Source organism: Melanerpes formicivorus, unplaced genomic scaffold (genome assembly GCF_026170545.1).
Source record: "Melanerpes formicivorus ecotype bairdi unplaced genomic scaffold, bMelFor1.0.p_v2 SCAF_42, whole genome shotgun sequence".
Taxonomy (NCBI): Eukaryota; Metazoa; Chordata; class Aves; order Piciformes; family Picidae; genus Melanerpes; species Melanerpes formicivorus.
The window spans coordinates 3,774,121-3,797,106 of NW_027142394.1; the positions used below are offsets into that span (position 1 = coordinate 3,774,121).

The window sequence follows — 22,986 nt, forward strand, 5'->3', positions numbered from 1 at the left end:
AATGATATTGAAATCTAAGATATCTTTATCTGTGAAATTAGTTTGGCCTAAGTTGGACTTCATTTTATTTCATTCAGGGAATTTTGTGTAGATCAATGTCTAAGGAAATAATTGTTGGAAAAAGAGAACACTCCTGTCTCCATTAATCTGCAGGGTTACCTACTTTACTTGGAGATAGACTGGTTGACACATTATCAAACCATTCTCATCTTACTGTAATTCTCCAAATCTTTTAACACTTCCATTAAATTAAGAAAACAAAGCAAAAAAGTCTCTGTGTAGTCAGTTGTAACTGTCCTTAATGAGGACAGACTCTGTTGCATACTGTAATTTGCATGTGCTAACTCATTATATTAATGTCTGAGCTGTAGGAGAATGTTTCAAGCTATTTAAAGTGGTGTTAAATAAAGTAAAATAATGCTCCTATCTTCATTCTGAGCCAGATCCACAGAAGTGGCTGCCTAGATGACTGAGGTTGTTGCATATGCATGGTGGTGGGATATGCTTCTGAAAGAGCTGCAAAAAGAATGAGAGGTTGAAAAAAAATTATTCAGAGTCCCTGCACCTGTTTGCTGTTATCAGCATTCTTAGAGCTGTGATAGAAAGAAGCTTCCTGTGTTAGTTAAAGTGCTGTTAAATGTTGGAGGTAATTTTACAGAAAAATATGGGTGTGGAGGGGGAGGGAAGGGGTCTGGGGAAAGCATTCTGGGGATTAGTGTTCTGAAAAAAAACGAAGGTTTAAGTGCTACATGCGTACAGAATAGTTGTGAAGCTTATTGCTTTTAGTGCTTGCATACATTTTCTGGGATTAGTTGAAGAGAATGAAACTGGGTTTGTGTCTGTTGGCATGTCATGTGGTGAAAAGAGTGTGTGCCTGGGTGATACTGATGTCATCCTGGAGAGAAAAATGGTTGTGCCGCATTGGGAAGCAGTGGTGTAGAGATGGAGATGTTTTTGTACCAGTGAGAAGGAGAATAGCTAATATACTGAAGGGAGAAAAAAGTATCTATGACTGACAGTCAAAGACATGAGGGGGAAAAAGTGCTTCTGATTTCTGGGATAAAATTGCATTTCATTTCCTTATTTTGCTACCATTCCACTTAATTAGCTACCCAGCCAAGGTCCCCAAACCTTCATCTGTGAGGTTTGGATTTTTCTCACTTTGGGAGTATAAGGATCACAATGAAACATCAAGAGGAAAAAAATTCTATCTTCTCTCTTCTGTAAAAGGTGGGGCCTTTGTCCTGGAAATAAAGTACTCTGTTTTGATTATGTTGCATTCTGTTTGTTGTTAGAACAACTTCCATTATGGGCTGTCTCAGCCAAAGGGGTGTCGTTGAAATTATAAGTATTCCCGCTGAAATAATTGAAAAGGCCAATCTGTCTTCTGAAACACTCTCTCATCCATTTGGTTGTAAGATCTCCTATTGGAATTTTCAGAAGTGGTTTTAAATTATCTTGCCTGGGTTAATTCTAGAGCAGCAAAAAAGAAAATCCCCAAATATGTCTGATGTGATGCTTAAATATGAGACTAAGGTAGTTTTCCTGTCGTGGTTCTGGCACCTTGGTTTATGTTTGTTTTAATCTCAGAGGACACAGCATGTAATCCTCCTAAATATAATTGTATGTCTTTGGATGAGATTGTCTGGCACAGTTAAAGGAAGACTGCATTCGTACTGTAGGGCTAATCTCATTACTGATTCTCATTATTCCAGGGGTACAGTGTAAGTTCTGTGGTTACACTGGCAAGCCAAGCTGAAGCAGTGTGAGTTTTCTGTAAAGCAGTTGTCATTTTTCTGTTCATGTATTGCTAGCTGGTGGGTTTTTTTGTTTTGTTTTGTTTTTGAGGGAAATGGAAGATATAGCTAAAACTTCTGAAACATTAGATGTAAAATGATGTGCCTAAACTGAATTTATTTGCCACTACCATTTCCTAGCAGCTGACAGTTTTACTACTACATTTGCTGAGGAGATATGACTTTGGGAAAACTCAGATCCTCATATCTATATATATTGGTGCTCTCAGAAAAAGAATAAAACCCATGACTTGAATGTACTGTGTAAGAAATGTGTTTTACATTCTCTCCCCATTTCCTTTATTTTGGGTTATAGTTACCATCCTGACAGGTAACAGCTGAATCTATTCAATGTATAGTGAGAGGTTTTAAGGTGAGAAATGTGCTGTAATATTAAGGACCCTTAAAAATAAGAGCTTGTCTTGAGCAGGAAGCCTGGCTTTACGAGTCATCTCTGCATTTGTATTTCTTTAGCAAGTCCTCTGTGACTCCCCTCTGTTGACCAGTTACCTCATTGTCATTCTGGAGTTCAGTGATGGTAGTTGCATAATGTGGGTGGTTGATGGCCATTTCCCAGTGTAAAACTTGGTCAGTGCTTGTCCAGTTTGAGTTGGAGCAGTCAGCCAGTCATGTAGCCCAGAGCAATGCCTTCAAGCAGGTTCAAGAGTTTGGAGCTTCCAGAACAATTGCAGATTATCCTGAATATTTTCAGGTTTCCTCCCACAGGGGGCAAGACATGTTCTGTATTTTGCTTTGAGATCTGATTACAAACTGTTCGTGTAACAATCAGCATTTTGTCTCCTTATGAGCTCCAGTTGTGAAGCCATAGTTCCCCTTTCTTCTTCATAGGCTGGAGGTCCTATTGAATTTGTTTCCCAATGCCAAGTGATTGCTCCTATTGGTTTCCATCTCTAAGGGGAATCAGCCTCCAGCTGGTAGACGGTTGTTCTGATGAGGACCCATTGATTTTTCTCTCCTCTCCACTTACCATCAATAAGAAATGTCCTTAGCTTTCCTGATACATCTTTCCTGCCATAATGTTGCCCTGTTACCTGGCTGATCTCACTGTCAGGGCTGGTCTCAGTTGCTGATCATGTTATGTGTGGTTGTGATTAACAGCTTGATAAAAACGTTTAAGTCAATACTTGAGAAGCCTAGATAAAGATAATGCTTTGTAGTGAGAGCTTTTTAATAACCTGTTCTATTTGATCTGAACCAATAGTAAAGAACTGCTGGCTTTAACAGGGGGGAAAAAGTGCTTTTATACCAAAGATTGAAGCTTACCTAGCTTGGCATGGTTATCAGTACCCAGAAAAAGGAGAGTTTAAGAAAATACAGGCACTCCATTTTGGGGAAAAAATAGAGAGAGTGATTGCCCATTGGAATGGGCTGCCTGGGGAGGTGGTGGAGTCGCTATCATTGGAGGTTTTCAGGAGGAGACTTGATGGGGTGCTTGGTGCCATGGTTTAGTTGTTTAGGTGGGTTGGATTGGCTGAAGGGTTGGACGCGATGATCTTGAAGGTCTCTTCCAACCTGGTTTATTCTATATTCTAGTTCTTCCGTCTTCAACAGAACTTTTGTTCATCATTTTTTTTTTGGGTTGGTTGGTTGGTTTGCTTTTCACCACAGGATTATCTGCACTATTTACTTCTGTATGGAGGAGTGAGAAGCATGTAAAAAATATTCAGTGTGCCTTTCCCCAAAGTGATAGGCTTTTGAAAGATTAATGACTTAAATGTAGGGTGGTCAGATCATTTTACAAGATTTGTAGGGAAAAATGAGCCTCTAACATCTCTCAAAACTGAAAGCAAGCTGCTCCCTCCATCATGAGGTTTGTTTGTGTTTATGTATGAATGCAAACAGACACAGAGCCATTATGTATGTGCTCTTTCCAATCTGCCTGTATTGTGACAAGTGTCTCTTAGTAATAGTTGTTAAATAGTGTATTTTTCAAACCTTTGAACAGATGCTACCAAATATCACTACAAACCACCAGTGTGGACTTCAGTTCTGCATTAAATGGTATATTTAACAGGACACATGTGGGTGGACTTAGGTGATGAGAGGGGGGAAAAGGACTATGTGGAAAGACTGCTGAGAAGGACGAACAAACAAATGACACAAAATAGATAGGAGTTAGTGAACTGCAAAATATTCTCCTATTTTGGAAAGTCTTGGATGAGTAATTGTCAACTGTGCCATCTGTAAGTGCTGTGGGCTTCCAAACTTGTGGCAATTAAAAGTGCCTAGCATCCCACTCCAGCCCTGTATTTTGTTCTGTGTACAAGTCAGTACTGAAGACTAATCTCTTATGACATTAATCGTCTCATGAGGAGAGACAGAATAAATCACAGTAGCCCTTCCTCTCTTCACTCATGAAGATAAATGCTGTAACACGATGGCTGATCTTTGTTATGACACTAACCATTATATATTTAACAGAGATAGCAAAATCCCACTGACAGCTAACAAAAGAATTCTCTCTTTACACATTCTATGAGAAGGCTGCATTTCTTTAGTTCAAAAACATGACTTATGATATCTGCTCTCACAGCAATTTAAGCAGTAGATCTGGATTGTGCCGGTGAACTCTCTTCTGTACACAGTGATGTCATGATTCAGATTAATGAAAGCTGATGTGAAGTAATTGTGCAAGCTTTGGAAGGGAAAACCTGCCTAACACCTAAGGACTTTTCATAAGGGTATCTAGCAATGGGACAAGGAGGAATGGTTATAAGCTGAGGGGGAGTAGGTTTAGACTGGATAATAGGAAGAAGTTTTTCAGTATGAGGGTGGTGAAGCTCTGGAATAGGCTGCCCAGAAAGGTTGTGGATGCCTCCTTGCTGGGCATGTTCAGGGCCAGATTGGATGAGGCCTTGAGTAGGTGAGTCTGAGAGGCATCCCTGCCTATGTTGGGGAGTTCGGAGAAGATGATCACTTCCAACCTAGGCCACTTTATGATTCTTTGAATCTTAGCACTCTACTCTTACATGGTCCATTCTGACGAGAAAGAATAACTCCTCTGTTTAAAACAAGTGAGCAAGCCACACCCTCCACCCCACAAAAAACCAATGTGCAACTAACCAAACAAAAAACCCCAACCAAACACAAAACAAAAAACCAAACCAAAAAACTAAACTAGACCCAAAGTTTTCCTGATTTTTCATTTTGTGGAGATTTTGGGTTTTCATTTTGCCTCCTGTATTTGAATCAGTGGCTTCAAGGATCTGAAAATGGCTTTTTGTTGTGTCTGTAATTGAAAGGGGCTTTTTATTTCTCCAGCTTTACCACTTGCTGTACGCCTCTTGGGAAATTCTTCCCAGGTTTTCTGTGCATTGCACACATTCTGGTCTGTCTTTCTCAGATAAAATTGGTGAGGAAGATTCTTGGTAATTTTCTGCATTTCTCTTTGCTTATGAATTCAAAAGGAGTGATGCTGTGTATCATCCTGTGATTGAGGAACAAACAACTGACTTGTGAAGTTTATGGACTTTCCTTGTCAGGTTAAGAGGATCAGTGTGGCTTATACTGGCTTTTCACCTAAGCATCAAAATGTGCTGTAAATTTCATGAGGTAGTTCCATGCCTTCTATTGGACAGAATTAGAATAGAAGGGTAATTTTTACACTTCTTGTGTTTGCTGTCCTTAACCATATTTTGGCAACGCAGAGACAGAGGTGCTTTTGGGTTGGTTAAATAAACTCACGGTGCATCAATGGAGCCAGTGTCAGCTGCAGCATGAAACTTGTCTTGCCCTTTTAATTTTACCTGGATGAAATACTTAAAATGGCTGAAACTGCTATGTCAGAATATTTAGGGAGAGTTTAAAATAATTTGAGTGTTCTGCTATCCTTTCTTTTTTTTCTTTCCTTTTTTTCTCCTTCTTTTTATTCTTTTTTGCCTCCTGGAGATCTTAGGTCTGTATCTTTAGGACACTGTCTAATAAGATAAGCTCTGATAGTAAAGCAGTGGCAAGAAAACCGGCATAGCTGTCACCTCCTGTTAAATTTGGTACATTCAGAGACTAGCCAGTAGGAATTTTGTTTCTCACATTAAAAGTAACCCTTACACATTATGTTTGCCTGAGGAAATTAAGCAATGAAGGCTTTTAAACCAAGCACATAGTCATTCTCTCTGTTGATTTCTCTGGGAGGTTTTACTCCTTTTTATTTATTTTGTTTTTCTAAGCTGAAACAAAAGTTAAACAACAAACCTTTCAGCATATATGGAAGAAAATATTTAGGGTTTGGTGCTTCATGGACAGAAGAAAATGTTTGGGATTTGGTGCTGCTTAGTTGGGGGGGTGTTTCTAACTTGTTTCCTTTGTAGTGAGGAATGTATTTCCACTGGTTTCCTCTCTTACCTGACTGGGCACCCATACCCATTCTGTTCCATTAGTTCCAGTCACTGAAACATGTCCTCCCCTCATTTTGTACAGGAGTAGGTGCCAAAGGGGAATTTTTATCCCTGCTGGAATTAGAGGCATTTTAGGATCATGGCCTTTGCGAGCAGGAAGTGAGTGCAGATTTCAGTAATGTTTTTGGGTGGCAGAAGTGTTTGCTCCTGACCCCTTCTCTGAGATAATGATTTGTAGTTGTAAACAGCTTTGACCCATGTTTTTCATCTGGGTGCCCTGGTGGAGAAATGGAAACTTCTGCTTTAGAGTAAACAGGCAGAGAATATGGTCTACAAGCCAGAGGAAGTTCACAGTGCAATCTGACCTGTCAAGAGCTACAGAATGTGCTAGCTTGCCATTCAGTACTGACTACCTAGGCGTGGGTTTGGGGAATCCAAGGCAATACACTGCCTCTGTATGGTCATGCTAATGTTTAGCAGATAGAGGACGTAGGAAAAAGGACATAGGAAAAGTACAGTGGCAGGGACAAATGAAAAAAGTTATTTCACTATAGGTTGGAATGGAGTGAGATCAAGAAGTTAGGGATATTGCAAACCTCAAAGGATGAGAGTAACAGAAGGTAGAAAAGGGCTGGGCAGGGTGAGAGGCAACAGGGCGTTGACAGAAAGCAAGAAGAGGTATGGCTTGCATGGCTAAGCAGAAGTCTGGAGGCTGGACTGCGCTGTCAGAATTGAGCAGTCATTCTGAGAATCTGGATGCTCCATCACTTGAATTGAAGCCATTGCTCGTAATCCTCCTGCTAACAATGGAACCCATACCAGGGTAGCAAGTTGGACATCCTGCTCACTGGGGTATGTATCTTTAATCCTGATCTTACAGAAATCTTACAGGATTCTGTGTGCTCACTGGGTTCATCCTGTTACAATCACTGAGGTGTTTATGGATCTGTGCTGACAGAGCCTTTAAGTGAAAGCTCCTGGTTGCTTGAACAGGCTGATTGCATTAGAAAAGAGAGAAATACAAAGCTTTCCTTTTGTTCTTGTATGTCAGACTGGATCAATAAGTTATTATAAGTCAGTTGTTTAGGGCTGAAAACTTTACCCTACATTTTCTCGTGTGATGTACGAGGCCACTAGCGATGGCAAGATGTTGCTGTTAGACCTTGTGCCTTTTAAAGAAATAACACAATTGTACATTTAATTTTATCTGTATTGTAATCCAATTTCTTTTGAATTGAAAATGTCAAGTGTACAGTTTGGAATTTCTAAAGCACTGTTGCTGCCTTTCTCTCCATTTGAAATATGACATTATAAATACATTTTAAAAAGAACAGTAAGAGAGTCCAGCCATCTCAGAACATGCATCAAACCAGACAGCATCTATTGGAGATCTTATGTTAAAATGGATTGTAGTGCATCTTCCCTCCTTAGTTTCATCCCTCTTTTCCTCTTCTTTCCTGTGTCATGTGCCCTCCCTTTTCTGGATCTTCTTGCTGTCTTCTCCTCTTCATCCATCTCTAAACTTGCTCTTTCTTCCTCCACTCTGTACCCTACCCTGCCCTCCTCTCCTAACCATTTACCCATCTTTATTCACACAGAAGGCTTTGAACTTTAACCAGACTGCTGATAATTCCCCAATGACTAAAGCTGTTAATCAAAAATGAATACAAAAGACTGGAGTGGGGCATTTCCCACAATAGAAGTCAGTCCTCCTGTTAACCTCACACAAGCAGCTGGAAAAGACAATGCTGGATTTTTTCCAAGCTGCTGTTCTTGTACCCTGTTTGGGTCTCCCATCTTTCAATTCATCAATTTAGTAATGGGTGGCTAGAAAATATCATGCATTTATTGCTTAGGAGAAGGAAAGTTCTTTTTTCATTTATTCACCCTGCTGTCTTTGGGCAGTGAAGATTGTTGAGCAGTTCAGCCTCACTTGCATTTTATCTGGTGAGTGGGAGCGCTGGCAGGAGCTGTTCTGTTCCTCTTTCTCCTCCCAAATTATTTAAATAATGTTCTCAAGAGAATTGCTTCAGTTTAGTGAGTAATGGCTCATCCTATAGTTTGACCAAGTGCACGTGGTAATATGATCCTGATGTTTGTCAGCTGCCTGACCTTCAAGCAGCTTTCAGAAATGGAAGAGGCTTTGGTGGGTTCCAGCTAAGTGTACCCTGGCCACACAGTCAGCATCAACAAGCCTTGTAGGCAGATCTGGCTGCTGCTTTGGGACCCCAGCACAGTATCAGACCCTGCTTAGCTCTTGTTTGGAAGAGTCATCTTCATATCTGCAGGAGGAGTGGCTGCTGCTCTGGCAAAGCTTCTCACTTTCTGTAGGAACGGTTATGGGTGGCGAGGGCCATGTTCCATTCACCTTTTTTCTTGCTGTCCCTCTGCTCCTTCTAGTGGCTGAAAGGCAAAGGATGGAGCAGATCTGGTTCAGATGGCCATTATCAGCTGTGTATATCAATCAAACTGATTGCTCCATCAATTATGTAGGAGTTGTTCTCTGATACTTTGTAGGTGTGCTGCGCATTCAGGATTTCTCTCTTATGCCAAGCTTAGAGCCTTGACTCTGCTCTAGAGTTTCCTTGTCGATAGTTCATTGGAAAATGATTCTTTCCCAGTGTGGTAGCTGATTTCTTTTTTTGAGCAGCTGTCAGTGCACAGAAGATGATACATGGTGTGGTGAGAAAAGGAATTTGGATTTCTTCTTGTCCCATATAACTGGACTTTTCCAATGGAACTGGAAATGTACATGTATCTGTGTAATTATTGAGTGTCTCTGGAGTTGTGGTCAATAACATGCAGGTGATATAAACATGGCAATTTGTCAGGCTGCTACCATTTGCTGGGAAGTTTGACTTCCACTGTGCTTGGTAGGATCTGATCCTCTATGAGCTATTAACCAGGGGTTTGAATAAACACCAAGAATGGGTTCAGTGCAGTGACTACTCCTCTTCTCTTTGAGATTGTTGTGATGGCTATCAGAGTGTTTGTCCTAGTTATTTAGCAGCTGCCCCTTTTTAAGGCTGTGGCTGAATGGCAGGAATAAATAGAGCATATTTGATCCTCTGTGATAGAGGTTGCAGTCAGTGCAAACCATTCTTCAGCTATTGTCCTTCTTAGCAAAATACATTGAAACAATCATACTCCTCATGACAGTACTTTGGCATGGTTTAATTTCAGCATTATTAGTCACTGTCTGTAGAGGTTACAAGGATCGCTGGATGCAGTGGAAGGAAGGAGAAGGATGCATTGCAACATAAAGGCTTCCTCCCCTGATGTGCATTACTTTTAGTGACCAAGAAGTCTATGACATAACTATGCTACTGCACTTCAGTACTTTATTTTCCTTAAGGCACAGTCAGTAATTCAGTCTGAATTTCTAATATTTTCCTTTAAAGCCTTTGAAATGCCAAAGGGATTGTGGGCTCTCAGCAGCGTTACTGGCGAGATACAGAGGCAAGAGAGACTAGTGCAATTAACAATTCAGTGTATTCATTAGCTCACAGGCTCTTAAATAATACTCTGATGCTGTTTTCCATAACTAGGAGAGGAAAATGAGATTATCATTAAAATGTTTTTACAAGTAATTATTTTTATTTTCTCACTGTGATGAATGGCTGGGGGCTGGGGGCTGGGACAACAGCATGGTGGGAGGGGCAGCAAAAGCCATCCTTGCTCAGGTTCTCTGCTAAATTAATTTTCATTCTGATAAAGAAAACTTAATCAGGTACACAATAACAGGATTTTCAACTTAAGCAGTGTTTGAATTGGAGAATTAATGCTTTTCAGTTGGAGAATGAACAGGTCTTTAAATAACAGGCTTGAAAGGGTTTAAAGGGTTAGATGAACAGAATTAAATTCATGGGGTATATGAACTGCAGCCCACGCTACATGTCCGGCATAAAGCAAGTGCGCACAATGGGCAATTGTTTGCTCCAGCACTTTCAGCCTGTCTAACATACTCTGCATTTCAGTTTGTCATTATCCCCTGAATGTGTTCACTTCATCCTGTGGCATTTGAAATCTGCCTTGTGGGTTTGATTGAACTTTCTGTAGTGGTGTTACACATCCTGCTTGTTGGCTTCATTGTTGTTTGGTGAAGATGATCTTCCGTATCCCTATGTCTGGCCATTGTTTCCACAACCAGTTCAGTGCAGCTTCCTCAGAACAAACTGCTCTCCCTTTTCATTGTCCAGAACAGGGTGACTTCTGATGTTTGCCTAGCTTTATTGTTTCCTTCCCATTATTGTCAAACTCACGTGGTAATACTTGGTGCTTTTACTGACTTTACAGCGTAGGATGTGATGTCATAGAGAAGGGGACAGGGCTACCCAAATTTTCTCACTTGCAGGGAGGAGCTGACCAGGTGTGCTGAGGGGCCTGTACTCAGGAAGAGAAACAGGGAATCCTCCACAGTGAGTAACCCCACTTTCAAGTGCACACAGTTTCCTTCATAGCCGTGTCCAGTACAGTGTAGTTTCCTCTTCTGTCCTTTCCAGTTAACCCTCTGCAATGTTCCCAGTTCAGTTCTCTTTTTCTTTTTATTTTGGTGTATTCCTATTTTACCTTGTCCTTTGTCTTCTTTCCAAAGGTTGAAGTTTCCATTTGTGTCTCTGCAGACCATTAATCTTTTCTCACCCTAGTCTTAATCTTTATACAGATTGTCATTTCTCCGATGTCACCGTGCTTCTGTCACTAACACATCGTGTCATTTCTCTCCCCTTGCTGTGCAGTGGCCCTTTGCCCAGCCCTGTGCAGTTCCTTCTGTCCTTACTGTTGTGCTCTTTCCTACCCACTCTTCTTTCTCCTTTCAAATCACCTTTCGGTTTTCCTTTCCTGACGGGTCCCTTTTGAATCTTACCTATTGATGTGCATGAGATAAGCTCAGTTCAGCTCCCAGACCTTTCTAGTGCAGCCCTCATTTCTGCATTTTCCTTTGTGAAACTGAAGGGTAAAGGATATGAAGCTCATTTGTAACAAAGAACTGAAGGATTTGGTACACTCTGTTTTGGCTGCGAGTGAGGAGATCAGGCAGTAAATCAGACCAGTAAAATGGCGAGAGAGGACTGAGCTGGTCAGCTTGTAGTGAGGCTTTGGCTTTAGGTGAGCTGCTTGAGTTACAGCCCTGACTAGCACCCTTCACAGATCGATGACTTGCATGATATGATGTGGTGGTGTCTCTAGTTCTTAGTGGGCAGGCATCCACACAGCAGTAGCTACTAGAGAGAAGCTCAGGATTGGATGAATTGGGAGACCAAACTGGTTTCTTATTTACCCAGGGGAGAAATGCAAGTTCTGACTGAGATACGTTGGCAAGATGCTCTGGGAAGCTTGATTGCTGTGGCCTGTGCTGCACCTTTTATTGCTGATGGAAAGGTTTCATTTTCCAGGGCTGTCAGTCTGGCATTTTACATGAGCAAAAGTGGCTGTTGGTTTAACAGCTTAAAACTGATGGGGACAAAAAGGAAGTGGAAAACCAGAAAAATCTGTACAAAGTGGTTGTCTCTGGAAAGAGGAGTGGGTTACTTTGGGCTCAATTGGAAAAGGCAAAGGAGTGGAAAACTGAGCTGAACTGGAAAGATGTACTGAACTCTGTCATGTAGCATCCTGTGTGCTGTGACTGTTCTGACTGCTTTGTTTTTCATTGGTTTTTAGAAACAAAAGGCATTTTAGAATGGAAACCGGTCAGTGTCAATTCTCACAGTACCTCCTGCTCTACAAATGAAAGGTTTGAGCCAATTTTGTTCCCGAGGTCATGACAAAACTTAAGTGTTCAAATGACCTCAAATAGTTTAAAGTAATATTAAAAAGGAAGACTAGCTGTCTCTTTGCTCTGTTTTGTTTTGTTTTCCCTCCTGCCTGAAAGGAACTCTGTTGCTGTGTCATAAAATTAGTTGCATATTTCAACTCTTTTATTTGGAACCTGGTAAGAATTTTTCCCAGGCAGATGTAGCAGACAATTCACAAAAGCAGCAAGTAAATCTTGCTCTTGCTGCAGTTTCCTGGATTGTAGCTGGCCTTCAGCAGACAGAGGACTCCAGTCTCCACAGTATTGTTCTCTGCCTTTCACAGATAGCTACATAAAAGCTGCATGATCACATAAACCTTCATATTCACAGGACAGCTGTGTCTTGTCACTTACACGTTTATTGTTTCTTTTCAGGCACTGGAAAAGTATCCCAACTCACCAATGACTGCAAAACAAATACTGGAAGTCATTCAGAAAGAAGGGTTAAAAGAAACAAGGTCAGTGTTTGGATGCTCTGTGTTTTTGCTACCTCTTTGCAAACCGTTTAGGAATGGTGTGTAATCCTTACAAAACATTACGTGCTGTTTAATGGCTGAATTTATTTCTACTACCAAAGTGGGAAATGCAGCTGGTGGGTTCTGTTTGTTAGTTAGTTCAAGGCTTTAAAAAAAGGTTAGTCTCTGGTTTTAACTTTGTAGCTTCCGAAAGGAGTCCATGGGCCAGCTCAGTCCAGCGGCCTTTAGAAAGCTGACGTAATCAGTTCAGACAGCCCAGTGCTGCATCTCATGTTTGCTGAAGGACCAAAGCTCGACAATTATGTTGTCTCTGCAACTATGCTCATGGAGAACAGTGTGACAGGGAGCTAGACGCTCTCCTCTCAATTAGGGTTGTGGTCTGGCACTTAAATCTCTGTTAGGACAGGCTGGTGTTGCCTGTGGTAGTGGAGGTTGTGCTGATAAAGAACTGGAAGTGGAAGGAGAGAGGGGTGTTTGTGTCCTGAGAGCTAGTCCTAGGAGAGCATGCTTAATGAGAACATGCTACTTATGTATGCCCTAAGCTGCTAGGGGATAGGTGGGTGATCCAGATACGATGGGAATCAACAGTTCTCTTCCACTGGCACCTTGTTCAGATGGGCATGCAGCTTCTTGTTCTCAAAGGTGACCTGCAAATGGAAAGTTGGACAGGGAGTGAAATAACATTGGTGGAGGTATCCTGCATGACACAGTTTCAAGGTACACTTCTCCAAGTGTTATAGTAATGATTTTCTCCTATAATAAATAGTTTTAATACTTGTTGCTATCAAAGCAGAGGGAGACATCCATTCAAATTACATTATTTTAGTGTGGAACCTAAACTTTGAGGCAAGACAACTCAGCCTTTGTAGAGGAGTAGTGATGCAGTATGTCTGTGACTTCTGGGTTTCTTCATGTGAACCATAAATAGCTGTGGGATGTAATTTTACTGAATTCCCAGAACACTGTGCAGGATCATTTTCCTTGCACAACCATGTACTGCTTTGTAGTAGCCTCCTGACACTCTGGCAATAGCTGTATTTTGGTAAAATTGCCAAAGAGATGGTGTGCAAGATGAAGTTGCATTTGCCACCTTGTGCAGATATAAAATGCTTCAGTTCCTGTCAAGAAATTGCTTCAAGTATATTTGGCAATGATGCCAAGGAAACAAGGGGACAAAAATGTTTGAAAGTGAATGTACAAACGTGTGTTCTGCTTCAAGGATTTGCATCCAACAGCCACAAAGAAGACAAGAACACCCAACTTTGAAAATCTGGGTTTATTAAGATACCATTTCTCACAGCAGTGAATAGATTGCTTTCTTCTTCTTACAGCTTGTGATAGGAGACAACTGCTTGGGAGAGGCTCCCGTGCCTGATAACAGCATTTCTTTGTAATTTGAAAAAGTCTTGTTTCTGTGAACAGTGGATGAATCAAATTTTGTGTGCAAAACCTAGGGGAGGCAGGGAAGGCAGCGTTTCTGTAATTTAAATATGGAATATGTGGAAGCCCTTTAAAACTGCTGCAGAGTGAATAATAAGACAAAGATCCTTTTAAAGGGGTTCAAAGCTAGATCTTTCATTTCTTCAAGTTACTAAGAAACTGAGAGTTGCAGGGAAATAGGAAGGAAATTCAGATTAATTCTGCTTTTTATTCATGGTATGGTATCTAGATGTATGTGTAATAGACTGCAGGATGCCATGTGTGGTCATGAGTGTCTAGATAACCAGGAAGGATAAAATTCAGTGTTCTTTACTCACAGTATCACCAAGGTTGGAAGAGACCTCAAAGATCATTGAGTCCAACATGTCACTGCAGACCTCATGACTAGACCATGGCACCAAGTGCCACATCCAATCCCCTCTTGAACACCTCCAGGGACGGTGACTCCACCACCTCCCTGGGCAGCACATTCCAATGAGAAACTCCTTACTTGCAGCATTGTATTATGTCATAGTCCTGGTCATCCTAAACTGATTAACCTAAATCATGCATTCTAAATCATGCATGTGTAAAAACAAAACAATGTTGATTTTTGTATTGTTCTATATCAAATATTTGGATTCTCATTCAACTTCTGATTTCTTGTAGCAGTTGTGCTTCTGCTATATTTTAATATTAGAATAGAATAGAATTAACCAGGTTGGAAAAGACCTTTGAGATCACCAAGTCCAACCTATCACCCAACACCATCTAATCAACTAAACCATGGCACCCAGGTGCCTCAGCCAGGCTCTTCCTAAACACCTCCAGTGATGGTGACTCCACCACCTCCCACTTTCAGCAGAGCAGAGCTGACAAGTTAACAAGGTATTGTTTCAGCTATGAAACTGATAGTGTAGATAATGTAAAGAAACTGCAACTGAAACAAGAGTTTGAATCCAGTTAAGCTCAGTTATGTTTATTCTAAGTGTGAAATAGAAGAGAAAGTGAGTGTTTGGTTAACTGGGGGGATTTTCAGTTGGTTTTACTCCTTGCAAGCAGATTTGTGTTGATGTTGTTGTTCCTCAAGAGTTCCTTGAGGCCTTTAAATAGGAACTCAAGATCCCATCTCATATAAAACCTCACTCTCAACCAGATGGATCATTAGAAGCTTCAGAGCAAATCATGCAGGGACACATGAAGAGCTTCTCACTCCTAGTAAGATAGGGAGGTGTTTCACTTTAGAATAAACCAAACCAGGTTGGAAGAGACCTCCAAGATCATCACGCCCAACCCATCAACCAATCCAACTTCACACGTGTGTTTCTTGATTGAGCCTCAGTGCATAAGTAATTGGTTTCGCAGTTCTTGAATTTAGAGTCTTCTGCTTACTTCATCCAGCTCTGCAATTTCAGTACCTTTAGTATGGTACCTTTGCTGTTACTAAAGATGGTCTTTCCTGGCCTCTGTGCTGCAGCCAGATGAGCAAGGGATGTGAATTTACGATGCACAGTCACCTGGTGATAAGCAGTAGAGTGGCACGAGCGTATTTTATTCTGTATTGATTTGTGTATTCAAGTCTGAATTTGTAGCAGCAATATGTTACTCCTTTAATATACTTTACTTACTGCTTTATGCTGCTTATCCTTGTCAGTAGATCCTTGGCAATCCTAAATGTAGTTCCTCAAAATTTCTCCTCTCCCCTGTTCCATTTCTAGATGAACAAGATTAATTGGCTTAGTCATTTTTCACATATATTGCAGCATTAATTAATCTAAAGCTTTATGCTGGGGTAGTAAATCTGAATGAACAACGTATGATTTTCAGCAATCTCATTGTCATTATGTGTAATCTTTAAAAAGACACTGTCAGGCTGTTCAGCCTTTTCTTCTCTTTGTTTGCAATAAAGACATCCAGTTGCACATTTAGTTTTTATTACTCAGTAAAATACAATAGGAGGAAAATTCCAAGGTTACAAAGCAGATATATGTTAGAAAAGAGAATAAAAGCTTACTGACATGTCTGTGAGAGGTTATTCATCAAGCCAGTTTCCTATGCTGTGGGGGATTTACAGCTCAATTTTGGGTTTTAAGTATCTTTCCTGTTATGATGGTTGGTTGTAAAATGTTCGGCAGGCTACCTCTGCTACCTATAAGGAGTAAAGTCTTTTAAGGCAAACCTTTTTGGGATGTAGAAAATGCATTGTTTTCTACCTGGGTTGTGGAAGGGAGGGACAAATAATTGTTTCGCATTTGTGCTCATAGTGAACAGAGTTAGGCCAAGAGTTGTGGACACCTGAATCTCTTCACAAAGAAGACAGCTGCTCACTCCAGTGCGGTGCTCTGGCTTTTCGTTCCTAGAATTCACTGCCCTGTTCTTTGGAAAACAATTCCCTGTGCCATTGTAAATTTCTAGAGTCACAACCTGCTGGTTATGTGTGAGATTTTGCTGAATTTACTAGTGTGGCAAGAAGCACCAGTCAATGATCCCCCTCAGCCTCAGTACTGCTTTTCAACTGTGTCGCTGTCTCACTGGTTGTTCTCCATCTTGTATTTCTGCTCTTACTTATTCCTGCTAAGGCCTGGAATTCCCTGTAGAGAATTGCATTTGGATCTTCTGCAGACTTTCTCAAATCCAATTTAGATATGTGTCTGTTAGGAATTATGTAGATTTGGTTGATCCTGCCTTGAACTAGAGCAACGAACAAGCATGTTCCTTTATCTGTATTTTTTCTACAAATTCTTTTGGATCAGCTTGCAGTACGTGGGCCATGCATACTGTTTGAGTCCTAAGGGAGAATATCCAGCCAAATTCTGATACATGTTTGATGCTAATAACCCTAGATTATGTCTTGGCTGTCTCTAGTTCCCTTTCTCCTTTGCTTGGTGAGGCTGGGAAATTGTCTGCTCTGGATAAGATTAAAGCCAGAGATTCTCAATGCAAGCTAAATGCCAATAGATTTTCCAAACTGAGACAAGCAACGTTTAATTTTTTGGAGTGTAACTTTAGCCCACAGCTATGGCTATTTGCTTTCCTTCTTCACTGGACTTAGGACTGTGAACTCTGGAATGGGATAATTTCATAGTATTTTTGCTGTTCAGCAAAGCTAACTGACCTCTGTATAGTCAAGTAACTGTGATTATTCTGTTCAGGTGATTATCAGAAGAGGTTAACAAAAAATCCTTTTGTCACATTGTGATTTCCATTTTCCGGTATGAATCCTCTTTCTCTTGATGTTTCTTTGTTGGTCTTCAACTAGGAAAACCACAGTATCAGTCCTAACACTACCTCCTTTTTCTTTTTTTCCTTTGCAAGATTTATCCACTGATTTATTGTTGTGACAGTGATCTTTCAGCAGACTATGAAGAGATACTTGCCAGTGGCACTGGCAAAGTGCTGTTTCTTCTGCACTCCACAGTGCTGATAATATCTATCATGAATGGTATCATAACATATTTTCAGAGCTGAGGAAAGCAGCAAAGCATGACCTTACTAAATTTCAAGACACTCTTACTAGATTTTTCCTCTTTGTGCAGAAATCTTAACCAGTGGGTTAGCTCGAATTAAACCCCCTTTGAACTGCTGAGCAGAGTCGTCAATGGAATCAACCCCATGATCTGTGCAGGGTCTGCCTTTAGCTCTGAAGTGAGATGGTACTCCTGAAAATATTAGCATCACTTCTGAGTCCTTTGATCTCTTTGACATTGTCTCTTTAAGCCTTTGCATGCTTCATCCTTGGAGCTATTGACTTAAAAATAAAACCTATTCTGAATGCTGCTGTTTCTGTAAATAGGTTAAATGAGCTGGCAACTGTCTTCTGCTGTTTATCCTTTTCAAGTTCCTTGTTCCATTGTTTATGCATGTAGACAGAAATTTTAACTTCCTTTCTCTTTAAAAGTAATTCCAAGATGTCATTGTGATTCATAATTATTAACAAGCCACGGGTTTTTATCTTCCACTTAAAGCAAATGCCCTCCAATAACCAAAAGCTCTTAAAAATATTTCCCTGAAAGAACCACAGTTTTTGTCTTAAGGCTTGGATTGTTAGCGGAAAAGAACAAACAGTTAAGAAGCTTCTGGGGTCGCGTATGTCTGATGGAATTTATTTGGGAGCCTCTTCAGCTGAAGGGGTGCATTGTTTTGTCTTGAAGGTAGTTACTCCCTGCAACAGACTGAAAGGAAGCCTTGATGGGAAGAGAGAAAGCTATTCTCCCTCTTTTGCCTGGCATTATGAGGTTGATTTTTATGCCTCTACAGATGTGGCTTTTGGCTGCAGAGCAGTGAAAGAAAGAAACTTTCAGTACAACCTGTCTTTTTGCATAAATTCACTTCAGATACCTCTTTGAAAAGCTTTTCTTCTCAGCATTACAAATGGCCTAATTTGGTTGCCAGTTTTGATAGCAGCAATACACCAGTTGAAAATCTCGGGCTTACTCTTCCTCAGCTAGGTATTCCCTTCACTGTTACACCACAGTGCTGGCTGACCTGCTCCAAGCTGGTGGGTTACCTACAGTATTGCATTCCAGTGTTGAAACTATGAAACTATCCCCTCTGTGATAATTATTTTAGGTTTTGGTAGTGGTGTAGCCCTAAACCAACTTTGGAATTAATTCAAGCCTCAGAGTGGTGTTGTGATTACCCTACCTTTAGATTCAAGCCAGGCTGCTTATGTTTGTACGGTAATCCTGTCTTTGGAAAACTAGTTTTGGGTGTGAATGAAATGGATGTCAAGTAATAAAACCTCAAATGTTTTAGTTTGCATATTTGGCAAAGGCAACAGAATTCTCATTTCTTAGTGATGGTGCTTCTTCCATTATACCTGTATTTCAGTATAAGACACTTACCTATCCTGAGTGTACTTTCTCTGCCTGAGCCACCATTATCTTAATTTCTAAAACCTTAAATATGGAGCAAAAATGATCTGGGATATCTATTTATTTGTTTTAATGCTGCCCCCTTTCCTTTTACAGGAGTCTCTGTCTAGACACTTCAATAAATTGTCCAGTAAAATCACTCTCCATTTCAGCATTTTATTAGTGAAATATTCTGGATTGCTGAATTTAAGTCTCCCATAGGATGTTGATGCCATATTAAAGATAATCCTTTATAAATACAAGAAGAAACCCCACAACTTTTATGTCACAAATAATGGAGGGCAGTACAGGTGCTGATGATCATAGTAGTATCATAGTATCAGTCAGGGTTGGAAGGGACCACAAGGATCATCTAGTTCCAACCCCCCTGTCATGGGCAGGGACACCTCACACTAGATCAGGCTGGCCAGAGCCTCATCCAGCCTGGTCTCAAACACCTCCAGGGACGGGGCCTCAACCACCTCCCTGGACAACACATTCCAGGGCTTCTCCACTCTCATGGTGAAGAACTTCCCCCTCCTGTCCAGCCTGAATCTCCCCACCTCCAGCTTCATTCCATTCCCCCTAGTCCTATCACTACCTGAGATCCTGATCTTAGAGGATGAACTAGTTATTCTGTGCAGTGAGGACAGCACTTCCCTGTTATAGGATATTTTGTTTTGAAGCAGGAGGTGAACATCTGCTGTGTCCAAGTAGTGTACATTTGTCAACAAATTCAGTATGTCTCATCTGCAGTGCAATATTCCTTTATCAATATATTTTGATGGTTAATGTAAGATTATATGTTGTCTGTGATCCTAAAGTGGATATTGTGTGATACCTCCCTTCCCATATTTCTCCTAGAAAGTGCCACTTCTCTTTCAGCAATATTTCAATAAGGATGCTACAGAGGTTTATTTTTCTTTAATATCTCTGTATTTCAAAGAGTAATTCTGCATTAAATTTTGTGTCTTTCTTTCAGAAAGAGGAATTAAATAAGGATATCTGAGATCTAAACATGATCAAAGCAGTCAGGTACTCACAGAAGTTACATTAGGAAAATCTCACCAGATCTTTAATCCATCCTCCCAGCAATGCAAGTTTTTGATTTCTTTGTTTGGAGTGGGGCTTTTGTTTGTTTGTTTTGGTGGTTGGGTTTTCTCGTTTGTATGTTTAGCATGTTACCTCTAGTGTAGTGCTTTAAGCCTGGTTTCTTTTTGTGAATGACTAAAGAGACCTTCCACAGTCTACAAAGTGTTTTTCTGTTCTTTCATCCAAAGTCTGCCTGCAGTTGTATAAACTGAACCATGACTCTGTGGGAGGTAGTTAGTTACAGATGTTCTTCAATTTTACTACCTTTATCAGCCTGCTTTGCCAGCATGTTTTGAAGAGGAGCAAGGACATAGAAGAGCTTTCCAGTAATAGTTGGCCATTGTTGTGCAGAACCCAAACATCAAAAAATACATTTGGAGAACTGAGATTTGACAGTGTGTGTGTTCTGAAATGAAGATCTGGCAGATGCTAAGATAAAGTACACAGGTAATACACACTGGTATTTTAAAATAGAAGTCAGAAAAGAACTGCAAAGGAGCTTAATATCAGTGTATGCTTGTCATGGGCAAAATGTGAGAAGAGTTGCTGAGTACCCAACAGCCTTGTTCAGCTCTCTTGTGCTCAGCAAAGGCAGCAATAATCCACTGTTTCCTTCAGGAAGTATTTGGGCAAATGTGATTCAACACATAAGCCTGTCAGGAGCAGCCATATATATCAAACCTTCAAACACGGAATGATATGGAGGCTTTAGCTAGGAGGAGTCACCTTTTCAATGAACACTCGGGTAAAATATTCTTAGGAAAAGAATTTAATCTGTTGAAGACTTAAAACCTGCAGTGAAAATTGAAGTCTGGCTGGGAACTTGAAGACATGCCTGGTGTAACAGATTTATGAGCTTTTGTTGCAACATCTGAGTAACCCAAGAAGCTGCTTTTTCTTGCAGGTGTAAAATGAATTATTCTGGGTTTCACCTTGCTAGTTACTGATAGAGATTTATTTGTTGAGGATGGATGTTGTTGGTTGTGGGGTTTTTTTTTTGGCATTTCTGTTTTGTTCTCTGTTATTTCTCTTTTGCATTGGAAAGTTAGTATTTAAGCCTCTTATTTATTACTGCTTTGAATTTCATTTATCCCAGAGCTCACTTTTGTTTTTATTTCTAAGCACTCTGTCTTAAGGGACATGCACAACATCCCACAAAATGGAATAATCTTTTTTAATGCTATTGCTAGTATTCCATAGCAACTGGGGGAAAAAAAAACACCCACAAAACAACCAAAACCCAGAGCTTAGGCTGAACACTACAACACAGGCAATTCATTACAGATTTTCCACTTAGTATTCAGTAAATTGTCAAGTCCTTATTTTCATCATTAGCATATTTTTCACAGAGCAGAAGCATAGCCATTTCTGGCAGACTGAATTAAATGTGTTTTACTTGAATGTGAGGGAAGAGAACGTTGTCAGGCTTTCCATGAAAGCATCGTTTTCTAGTAACAATTTGTTTTCTGGAACAGTTTGCTGTGGATGTGTTTACCTTGCTATAAAAATCTGGGATTGTGTTGCAGTCTACCTGCAATTAAGCCATTTCTTAGTATCATAATATCATAGTATCAGTCAGGGTTGGAAGGGACCACAAGGATCATCTAGTTCCAACCCCCCTGCCATGGGCAGGGACACCCACACTAGATCAGGCTGGCCAGAGCCTCATACAGCCTGGGCTTAAACACCTCTAGGGATGGGGCCTCAACCACCTCCCTGGACAACTCATTCCAGGGCTTCTTACCTGAAGGGGGAAAATAGGGATATAATGAATTCAGTTTTTTCTTCATGTTGCATGAACTGAAGAATTTCCTATTGCTTGTGGAAGAAGAATTTCTACTGGCACGTTTAATGTAAAATTTCCAAGTATGTTTTTGTAGGCCCAAAGAAAAGGCCTCAGAATTTTGCTCTCCAAGAACCATGAATGAGGTGGAGAATTTGCTGCATATGTGAATTTCTTTTCTGTCTTGAGGCTAGCTGGTAGCAATTCCAGTTTATTTATTTTCAGTCTTCTAGGTAGTCGTTTTAATTACTGTGAAATGAAATTCCATGCAAACTCTTCATTTCAAAACAGAATTTGAGAAGTGCCTCAATATCTTTTGCTTGTTAGCATACTATCATGTGAAGGAAAAATATGTTTTAGGCAAGAACTGATTTTTTTTCTTGCAGTGGTATAGAAGGTGCTCATTTTGGTGGTTTGAGAGAGCCAGAGTATCACAGTATCACTTGGGTTGGAAAGGACCTCGAGGATCATCGAGTCCAACCTATCAACACAGACCCCATGACTAGACCATGGCACCAAGTGCCACATCCAATCTCCCCTTGAACGCCTCCAGGGTCGATGACTCCACCACCTCCCTGGGCAACCCGTTCCAATGACGAATGACTCGCTCGGTGAAGAACTTCCTCCTCACCTTGAGTCTAAACCTCCCCTGGTGCAGCTTGAGACTGTGTCCCCTTGTTCTGGTGCTGGTTGCCTGGGAGAAGAGGCCAACCCCTTCCTGGCTACAATCACCTTTCAGGTAGTTGTAGAGGGCAATCAGGTCACCCCTGAGCCTCCTCTTCTCCAGGCTAAACAATCCCAGCTCCCTCAGCCTCTCCTCATAGGGCTTGTGTTCAAGGCCTCTCCCCAGCCTTGTTGCCCTTCTCTGGACACGTTCAAGTGTTTCGATGTCTTTCTTAAACTGAGGGGCCCAGAAGTGGACACAGTACTCAAGTGTCCCAGCACTGTCCCTTTCTTAAAGGCACAGCCTCAAACAGTCACACTCATCTTCTACTTGTAATCCCAATACACTCTGCATTTGCCAGGGAGGCTGGTTTCTGATGGCTGTATGCTGGAACCAGCAGTTGGCTGGCTGGCAAATATTTACAGTATCAACAGAACTGAGAACCAAAATGTATACCTAACATTAAAATATAAATAAAAGGACTTAAACACTGTAATGTGTTTATGTGCCTGACTGTGTGAATACACCTACAGACACAAATCCACCCTTGTACAGATACACATGCACTTATGTGGATATAAAGCTGTCCATCACTAAATTGTACTCAAAACCATACTTTGCTCTATTACTGCAGTAGGAAAGACTACAGGAAAGAGCTCAAAAGATTCCTAAGTTCTGTTTTCCTGCTTGCCCTCACTAGCTGAAAGATGAAATATTGATTTCTTTTTTGCCCTTGTGTTTCTTTTGAGTTTCATTT

At 40.7% G+C, this 22,986-nt stretch overlaps 1 protein-coding gene across 1 annotated transcript in view; it reads left to right on the forward strand.

Annotated features, from left to right (window-relative positions):
• Positions 1 to 22,986, forward strand: part of ASXL3 (ASXL transcriptional regulator 3) — a 126,465-nt gene that overhangs the window by 11,046 nt on the left and 92,433 nt on the right. Inside the window, exon 2 of the mRNA XM_068158767.1 lies at positions 12,318 to 12,400. Within this exon, the coding sequence (XP_068014868.1) occupies positions 12,318 to 12,400 (83 nt within the window). The remainder of the gene's footprint in view (positions 1 to 12,317; positions 12,401 to 22,986) is intronic.